The sequence below is a fragment of the Calidris pugnax genome, unplaced genomic scaffold (genome assembly GCF_001431845.1).
Source record: "Calidris pugnax isolate Ruff unplaced genomic scaffold, ASM143184v1 scaffold95, whole genome shotgun sequence".
Taxonomy (NCBI): Eukaryota; Metazoa; Chordata; class Aves; order Charadriiformes; family Scolopacidae; genus Calidris; species Calidris pugnax.
In genome coordinates, this window is record NW_015090885.1 from 12,206,329 (window position 1) to 12,216,512 (window position 10,184).

At 42.8% G+C, this 10,184-nt stretch overlaps 1 protein-coding gene across 2 annotated transcripts in view; it reads right to left on the reverse strand.

The window, feature by feature from the left end:
- The window catches only part of ALCAM (activated leukocyte cell adhesion molecule), a 133,118-nt gene extending 130,624 nt beyond the window's left edge, over positions 1-2,494 (reverse strand). For both annotated transcript variants that reach the window (XM_014947349.1, XM_014947348.1), the window contains exon 1: positions 2,373-2,494. In XM_014947349.1, the coding sequence (XP_014802835.1) occupies positions 2,373-2,475 (103 nt within the window). In that variant the 5' untranslated portion in view covers positions 2,476-2,494. The remainder of the gene's footprint in view (positions 1-2,372) is intronic.
- Positions 2,495-10,184: the final 7,690 nt, after the last annotated feature.

The window sequence follows — 10,184 nt, forward strand, 5'->3', positions numbered from 1 at the left end:
ACTGTTAGCTCCTGATTAAGAGTTGACTTTCCTTTCACATACAGTCACTTCCTGTAGAAAACCATGAGATTTAGTTGGTGTACTCATTTAGTCTGACCTAGAGCTCGTCTCCTAGTACCAAACATGTATTTGGACCCCCTCCTGTTATTTTTTTTTAAATAGGTATCTTCCTAGGCAGTTTATTCTGTGAAGACAGAAATTCAAAATTTCTCATAGGCACCCCAGTCAGCTTGAATATTGCTGGAGATACCTAGACCTGGTGTGTATAAACTTCTAATATGCTTTTAATAGCTTGTCTATTGCTTTCCAAATGCAAACCTGAAATGGAACTCCCACAAGCCAAGCACCATGATAGAGTAATATATCCAGAATTTGTTGTAGATGATAGCAAATTAGCTGCCATCTAAAATAGCTGAGATAGCAAGGAGAAAGAAATGTGAAGCATACAGTAATATCAAGTTTTTTATAGATATTTTTATATTTAGCATCTTTTATACTCCTCAGAATAAATAGAGGACTGGAGGCATAAATCTTATATTATGATTTCCAGACATTTTCAGTACAACGGGGAAAGTTTCTAAGCTGAGATAGAGCTGGTTTCTCCCCTTGTGTATTTCCTTATACAGTTAGCCTGAGCTTTTCCTTGAGGGGGCAAGGAAGAAATGAAGAGCAGAAAGAACGAGGTAAATCTGCCTCCAACCCATTTAGATCATAGGTAGTGAAGTCTCATCTTTTTATACACCTCCATCAACACAACCCTTGAGATAAAACATTGCATGGTTTCATGTTTCCTTCAATGGGAAAATGTAGAGAATCGCACAATCAGCGAGATCATTTAGTATTTACTGGGATAAATCTCTCCACAGGGGACAAGTCTTGCTTCTGAGAAACTGAGGTGCTTATTTCTCTGGATACTCTACATGCCTTTAAGATTTTATAAAATGAACAATCTTTCCTAAAAACTTTCTCTACCTCGCGGAAGCCGGTATTAAAAAATATCAGTCTCATTGGTAGAGTCTACATCCTAGAGGTATTTGCCACAGCAAAAGCCTGGCAGAGCAGCCTGATGTATGGCTTATGTTGCTTTTCCTTCTGTTCGGTGCATTTTTGCTATTCTAATTGAAATTAAAGCTTCATCAGCCTTATTTTATTGGTGTAGCCCGTTTTCTACTTCACTAGAGCTCGGACAAAATAGACAGGAATACATCCAGTAAGAAGGTCTCCTCTGATCTTTCGTTTCGATGAGCACATACTCCCTGCAAATGGTTAACCGGGGAGCACGTAATAACAAGGAAGGGGCCAGGAATGACAAACCACCAACTCCCACCACTTCTGCAAACCCTTCGCCGTTGCACATAAAGGCAAAGCCATTTCTTAAAGCAATGCAGGATGTTACCACAGGCTGACGCTCTTTCTACAAGAATAATGAGCCGGTCCCCGCGCTGAATGCGGAACTCCTCACTTCACAGCTTTTTTCCCTCAGACTTCACTTTCCGCTCAATATTTACAAAATAAAGCCTACAACCACCTCACGGCCAAAAATATTCCCAGAACAATTAGGGTGTTTAGCATTCTCTGCTCCTTCGCGCTTCCCTAGCGCCTTGAGAGAGTGCTTCAACTGAGCAGGGGGGGAAGGAAGAAGTTACCCACGCGAACCCGCTCCGCCGGGGAGCGGCCGCACCCCACGCAGCGCTGCCCCCCACGCACGGGACCGGCGCTGCCCCACGGGGAACCCGACAGCGGGGCCGCTCCTCCCGGCAGCACCACGCCGACGGCGCTCCCCCCAGGCACCGCCGAAGCGGCGGGCTGCCCGTCGGCCCCGTGGGCATCCGGCCACGGGTGGCACTCCGGGCGGGGAGAAGCTTTGAGCGGCCCAAGTTGGGAGGGCGGCAGGCTGCGGAGACGTGCCGCCCAGCGTGAAAGTGAAACGGGCGCCGCGCCGAGCTCTCCCCGCTGCCCGGTGACAACGCCCCGGAGGGACCCCACCACCGCTCCCCACGGGGAAAAACCAGACCGGCGCCTCCCGCCGCCACTCGCTCCCCGCACCGCCGGGGCAACCCCTTCCTCTCCGCTCAGGAGAAGCGGCGCCAGCCCACCCCGCCGAACGCCTTCTCCGGGGGCAGGAGGGGAGCAACCCCGCGCCCGCTCGGCGAAACGGGATACGGAGGGCACCAACGGCCACGCAGAGACCCCGCAGTAGGTGTGGAGGGCTCCGGCGGAGGGAGGGAGGGAGAGGGCGGGCGGCCGGCCCCGCCGGCAGCAGCGAGCCGCGGGCGGGCACCGCCACCTGCGGCCCCAGCCTTCCCTCCGCCAAGTTACGGGCGGCCGAGACGGGGCGGTCGCGGTGTCCCCTTCCCGCGTCGGGCGCTCACCTGGCGGCAGGCAGAGGGCTGCGAGCAGGAAGCAGAGCAGGGGCGGCGGCAAGGGGCGGCGGCGGCAGGAGGCGCAGGCGGCGGCGGCGGGGGGCTCCATCATCCCGCCTGCCCGCGGCGGGACCGGGAGGCGGCGGCGGCGGAGCGGGCGCTGCCCCGGGACCCGCTGGGCGGCGGGAGGGCCCGCAGAGAGGGGGTACGGGCGGCGGGGCTGGCGGGGGGGCCCAGCAAGCCCACCCCTCCCATTCGCTTTCCCCCGCTTTGCACCTGCTCGGGGCACGGGCTGCTTTTCTAGTTCTGCGCTCGGGATGCAGGTTGGATGTCAGTATTTCAAATCGGGAGCTAAAAAATAATTAATAGTGATGCGCGTTCAATTGCGTGTTTAGAACCCGTGATGGGTCCTGTGTTATCCTCTCCCTGGCCAAAATGAAAAAAATTTTAAAAAAAAGAATCAAAGATAATAGCAATCAGTTTAATCTGATGCAACTAATTTAGCAAAGGCTTAGTAAACTCAAGGGAAAGGAGCTCACAACACTTCATTACAATGAAGAAATGCGCTGAAGGGCAAAGGAGGGATCATTCGGCACTTCTGGAAGCCGCCTGCCCTAAAGGTCAAAAAGATTCCTCGTTAAAGCAATGTTATCCACAAACATTGCTTTCCTGCCCAGCGCTTTATTCTCCTCCTGTTTCGGTCTGAGTAAGCAGTGCTGTTTCACAGACAGGGAAATAAGCAGCCTCAAGTCACACGGCAAGTTTCTTGGCTAACAGTACAGTGTGATCAACATGTAGCCCACGCTGTCATATGAAGTAAGCCTCATGTCCCTAATCTCAAAATATGATTAATGCACATCATGTGGTCTCTTCAGAGGGAGTTTCTAGTAGTGAAATCCAAAGTGTCAAGTGCTTTGTCTCACTTCACCACGTGATGATGTGAATTCTTAGACCGGAACTTCCCCAAAACTCCTGGAAATCAAAAAAAATAAACTCAACCAGTCTGTTCTGTGAACGTATTTGCCATTCTCTTAACAATTTTAATGATGGTTAACAACTAAGAATAGTTAAACATTACCGTGATACAAAGTAGGTTTAGAATAACACAGCCTGTGTATTTTTCCCCTCATGTATTGTGCTTATTTTCTGTAAAGTGGGGTAAGGATATTTCGCTTCTAGAACTTTAAGTCTAAAGCATTGTCTTCAATTCAAAACATCCTTCTATTCTTCCACATTATTATTATTATTATCTTTCTTATTGTGTAAAGCATGCTATGCAATCAGTTTTTTAAGTATTTTACTTTCTAGGCTTACTGCTCAGCAGAGCCCTGTCATCCTCTGTTTGCTCAGCAGATTTCTCTCTATGGGCATATAAGCAGATTCCAAAATAATACTACTTTTAAGATCAATAATCTTTTTGTCTTCATGTTGACGCTGATTAATATTTCCATTCAGTGTTTTTTTTCTTGCATGTTTAAAAGCAGAAGAATGCTCATTAGTAGGGATATTTTGAATTTTTATTGATGTAGAGCCTGGAGACCCCCCTCAAAATCTTGAGAGAGGCATTGTATAGAACTGCATTGAGATGACCACTTAATCCAGTCCAGAGTTGTATTCCTACTATGTATTTTAACTTCTAATGCTTTTATATGTGCTGGTTTTGCATCAACTTGGGCTCTGTTACAAATTAAGGGCCTAATCCTGCCTTCCTGGTATGGTACGGGCAAGCCTGTTGAAGCTAATAGGATTGTGGCTGGGAGAAAAGACAGAAAAATCAAACTTTAAAAATTATCTGAATGCAAACGAACACAGAAGAGGGAAGAGCTTAAAGGCCAGAATGCACTGCATTTAGTATATGCTTTGTTTTAAACATGACAATGGCGAGATCAATTTGTATAAATACAAATGCATGGTTTGCTGGTTTAGGGAATTAAATAATGCCCGAGCACCCTGTTTTTAAAACAGATGATTAACTGCTACCTCATTTGCATCAAAATAATTAATAGTATGTCTTTTCTGTCACTGGGAGCAGGGATGAGGAAGTCTTTGTGAATATTGCAAATAATTTCCAATGGCATGGTTCAGAGACTAAAAGGCAAACTATACAACTATACATTTAAAACAGGCAAAACATACAGAGTCATTTTACAATTTATGCTTAAGATAGTACTCAGAAAAATTACTTGATAACTATTTTACTCTCATGTCAATACTGAATGTGTTGTTTAAAGTCTGTAAAAAATATGAGAAATGTGGAAGATTACATTAAGGACATAATACTTAAATCAGAAGTATGATTTGTTTAGGGTTCCCCTCACTCCTTTGTCATTTCTCTTCAAAGCTGTTTCTACCTTTCACTTGAAAAGAGCTCTTTGAATTCTGAGTAAACACAAAACATCTCAAGCTCAGATTACTCAAATGTTTTGATAACTTTCAGGAATTTAAATGTGATTAGAAATTGTCAAGATAATTATTAAAGATATCTTTATATGCCATGTCATTTCAACTGTCCTCAATTGTGAGATTTGCAATTAATTCCTTTAATGTCTATTGGGTTGACAGAATATGAGTTTGTTTTTTTTACAGATTATTTTCTTGGGCCATGCTGCTCTTCCCATTGAATTTAATGGGTGTATGAGTGAGTCAATGATCTGTTGGAAAAGCAGCAACTCCTTGGCTTTAAAGTCCAAAATAAACATTTATTTTGAAGAAGTTAAAACACTTACTAGTAAAAAAAAAAATCTGAGAAAATAACTCTGTGTTTGAAAAGCATTAATAATAATTAAAAAAAATCGTTGATAAATGCTTAATCCTATCAAACCATAGATTTTCTATTTATGTGACAAAGTGGATTAAAAGCATAATCCATTAATAATGGCTGTACATCATAATAAAGAGTTTTTATTAAACTGAAATACCCTTTCCCATTTACAACAGATGCGTAAAATAGTTACTTTGTAAGCAAATTTATAGCAAGAATAGTAGAGAATACTGTTGAATAGAGCAGCACTGTTCAACACTCCCGGTAATTTAGGCCACTGTTAACGGTGGAGGAATAAGCTTTAGTCTTGGATGATAGTTAATACTGTGTCAACGAAACTGTGCATGTTGTTTTGGCACGGCGTTCCAAAGTGCAGTCTGCAAAATGGAAGCCTTCTGTTATTGAAACTGCCCTTGAATTGTATGACAAATATTGAATGCCATGTCCAGCCTTGCATTTCTTTAAAATTAGCTGGACGCTATTAAGTTAAAGGTGTTAATGTGGAAGATACCTACATGGGTATAGGTTCTTGTCATTCGTATTAGTACCCTTTGCAATATTATCTAACAGCAAGGGCTAAGTATGAGTGTAATCCATACTTCTAGTTAAAACATCACTAAAGGAATTGTTAGTGAATCATCTGGGGCTTGGGTCATATTTTATGACAATTGGGAAATCCACAAGGTACTTCCTGCTCCCTCAGGCGCTCCAATACCTTTAAACACCAGGATCTGCAAATCTGAGCCAAAGCATGGTGAAGTCAAGCAGAGTCTTTCTCTCACTTGGCTTGATTAAGGTGCAAGGATAACTGGTAGCAAAGTCTTTCTGAATTAGATCAGCTGTATATGGTGGAGTGTCTCTAGGTTGTAAGGTATTTCAAATAGAACGTTCAGGACACAAGTACAAAATGGTGAAAACTAGCCTTAGGCTAAAAATTAATTGTGATCAATAGTAACAAAGAAGAAAGCCTACTTACTGGGGTTTCTGCAGCTATCTGCAAATTTAGCTCTCTCTGATCTATGTAAATGAGATCCACATATTTGGAATAAATAAAAGATCTCCAGCAAATTGCAGTGGAAGAATACTCAGAATCTGTGTTTCCAGGATCCCTTCACTGCAAAAATGATCCTACTCAAAAAAATCAGCAAATCCCTGTCAGTATTGTTACTGTAGTCATCAGCATAGCAATTGGGCTCCTGAAACAAACTTATTTTCCTATTGCCCATGTCCAATGCACCTGTTTTTTACATAATTTAACTAAAGGACCAATACTGTACAAACACTCATTAAAATAGCATTACACTTGCATTATAAACAAAATACCCAGAATGACTTCAGATGAGATGAAATTTTAATAAAATATGAGTGGAAGATGGGAGTAAGGAGTTTGAAGAGTAGAAGGTGCTTATTGTCTTTAAAAGTTTGTGATCTGCCTTAAAGAAAACAAGAAGAAAAGAAAAACATTAGAATAGAAGCAGGTCTCATGCACAGAAAATACAAGAGCCACAGTGGCTTGACATGTTAACTGAGAAGTGCATAAAGAGCAAAATCAATCCAGTTCTTGAGGCTGGACCAGTATATATCAACTTTGCTGGCCACCTGTTTCCCTTTTGAGAAGGCTCAGTTGCCTTTTCCTCTGCCTTTTTTAAACAGGTTTGAGGCAGGTAAAACTTAGTAGTTTTCAGATTTCAGGTCTCTTTTTGTTCATTAAGAAAGCTCCTTTTGAGGGCAAAGAGTTGTTTTTGTATGAAAATCCAGTGGGATACACAATGGCAGAGTGTGAATAGTAGCACTGATAATATATTGGAGATGTAAGCTGTAACACAAAGAATGAGATTGTTAACACTGCTAAACCACTGTGTTTCCCCTTTTCTCAGCATTCATAAGACCAATTTCTTTGACTTTCTGTGCCTTCTAGTCCTTGATGGTACTTAACTGTAGCAGGAAAACACGTTAACACTATAAGAACTGATGGATCCCCCCTACTTAGGATCATCCTCGACAAGATACATTGCATTCTGCTGAAAATATCCTGCAACATGTGGCTTGCAATGCTGGCATGCTGTGAAGGATCAAGAAAGAGCATGGTGTCATGTAATTTATTAGGTTGTCGGCGGGTTTCTCTGCCCTGTTTGGTGGGTTCAGTCAGCTCGTGATGCTTAACCATGGCTGGTCTGCCTGATGCAGGCTGGACTTCCATGTGTCTGAAGCAGTGCAGAGCGTGGTTCTCAGAAGGGCTTGGCCAACACCTGACTTACGAAGTTGTTTTTTGGGCTGAGGAGCCTTTCTACAAGACTGTTCATAACTAAATGGAGCGGGGTTGGTCTTGGCATCAGCCTTTACTTGGAAGCATCTCCCCATTTGTTCCATTGCTGTCACTTGTGGCTAAGACTTGGACTAACTTGATTCTTGCAAGGTCAGCTCTGGCATAATCTGGGCCAGCTACCAAATCTGGGCCTCTGTTGCTTGCTTCTACCCATGCTGCCAGTACAAGTGCAGAGAGAGACAGCATCCTGGCAGAGCAACAGAGGAGACTGGAGACTCTTTCTGGCCAGCACCCTTTTATCTCTGCTACCACGCTGTCAGTCAGGGAGCAATCCATAATCATTTTGGGTTTATGTGACATCAGATGAGCTGGTGTAGGACCTAGTCTTGGAACAGCATTAGGAGTGACATAAAACCTTCTGGAATGTGGGACAGTGCTAATGGGGGCTCTGGAGGCATCAAGAGGTGGGTCTTTCCTCATGGGTTACCCTTGCTGGGGTGCTAGTGGGGAGCAATCCAACAGAGCAGCAATGGACGTGGCCACAGGTACTCCCTCCTGCATCAGCAATGAAAGACCATTTAAATATCATTGTATTCAAAGTTATTTTAACTTCCTTTCTACTGAGGCTACGCCTGGTTTTGGTGAAAATTTTCAAATTCTTACTTGAATCACTGATTTCTGTATGAGCTATGTAATTTTAAAATCTACTTGATCAAATATAATCAGAATTCTGATACTGAGCATTTTTACATCTGAGGGTCTTACACTGATTAGGCCTCAAATCATGACACCTTTGTAAGGTAGGCACTCAGCTTTCACTTTTGTCCTGCCTTTCATCTGAGGAATTCAGATGCTTGTCAGAACATTAAGTGCTTGGCATCATGTGGCATTAGAGAAGATACTGAACCCTAAAGAGATGAACAAATCTACCCTAATCAATTAAAAAAAAATAATAATGGTGATCTAGGACAAAATTCAGAGTTCCTGAGTTGCCATCATCAATCTCAACATTAAAAACATTCTCTGTTTATACTTGTGTTTGATAGAGAAAGGTAGTAAAAGCAAATGTAAAGATCAGAAGTAGGGCTGGTAGTTAAGTCAGTGAAGTGCACCTACCTGTATTAGTTAGTGTGCTCATGTTTAATTTTCAAACCTAGCTAAGGGAAGGAAAGTGGAGATAACTCACTCAGAGCAGTCATGCATCAGGGCGTGTTGTGGATGTTCTCCTTTGCATTATAAAACAAAAATGAAAGGAAGGATGGAAAGAAATGGGGTATATTTAATAGAAAGTTTGGAAGGCAAGAAGTGAAAGAAGTGAAGAGTCTGGTTTATAGCTCATGGTGACCAGCAGACTATTGCCATGTCCATAGGGAAAAGCAAGTAAACAGTCCTCTAGTCACATCTCATCTCCACGTAATTCTTAGCTATGATAAAGAAGGAAGCACACAAGAATTTAGTGATAAGAGAAACAAGATCCAAGAGTAAAAATATGAATCAGAAAGCAGGAGAAAGGGAACAAAAGAAGAAAGGTAAACTTAGAAAAATAAATGTTTATTTTAAGGGCTACTTACTGCCACTTATTCTCAATGTGTTTCAGTGTCTTGCATTACAAATAGTACGGTTTATACAAGTGGGATTATTGACAGAATATAATTTTATAGTGATGGAAAACTAGATGACTTGGGACAACTCCTTGGCTGGTCTGAGCTTGCATTTGATCCACCTAAGTGGAGACCAAGTGGCTTTAAGTCTGCTTGTAGCTGAAAAAAACAGTGAAAATCAGAGCAACCCTTAGGTCTCTGTGTGGAAGATGGACAGGACAGCAGTCAACTCAGAGCCTTTCATGCCTACTCAGGACTCACCTGAACCAAGGAAATATGTTACCCCTTCTTCAGAAGCAATTTTCTTCCCTTTTTGTCCTGTGTGAACCAAAGAACCTGGATCAGGCATTGAGGACTGAGGAGTTAGTGTTGAGTAGTACAGATGTATTTGCTGTACCACACTGTAGGGTTCAGCTCCTTCAAAGTACTGCTTCTCTGAGTGATGCAACAAAATAAGGATTGAATAAAATAAAGAGATAGTACCAGATTCATGCTGATTTGCAATCCTAGCACACTGGATTCTACGCATTCCAAACCTGGGCAGTTTCTTTATGTGACAGGTGTTACCTTAAGACCTGCTTATCAGTTTTTCCTTACAGTCTTGATGGTAATAGCAGACCTTCTCATGCTGCATGCCTTTTAACATGAGTAGCTTTCATTCATTAACTTGGAGGAGAGGGTCAGCAGGAAATCAATGATGCTTTTTTTATCTAGCCATATGCAGAACCATTAAAATGAATCCACTGACTATGTTCCAGCATTGCAGTTTCTTACTTGCAACCTTTATTGCAGTGTGTCTGCCCCTGATTGTGCTACATCAGCACTTGCAGGTTAGAAAGAGCAGTTTCTAAGTAAATGGAAGGAGTTACTTCTCCCCAGTCTGCCCGTTGCCCAGGGAAGGAACAGGCCTACCTCAAGGGGCAAAAAGGCCATCAGTCGATTACATGTTCCTTAGAGCCATGCTGTTGTCACATCCTTGGCAAAATGTATTTGATCTTCTCTCCCTTAACTAGATACCTGTGCCAGGGCTAAATTTTTAAATTAGTTTTTACATGCATGAAGATTGAAAGGCTTTTAAGACCAGACTGTTTGGATTGTAGCACAGTTTAAGGCAAAGTATTGGAATATCTCCCTTATCCATACACAGTGCTGTTTCCTCAGAAGGTAAAATTATCCCTTGAGAAGAAGGACAC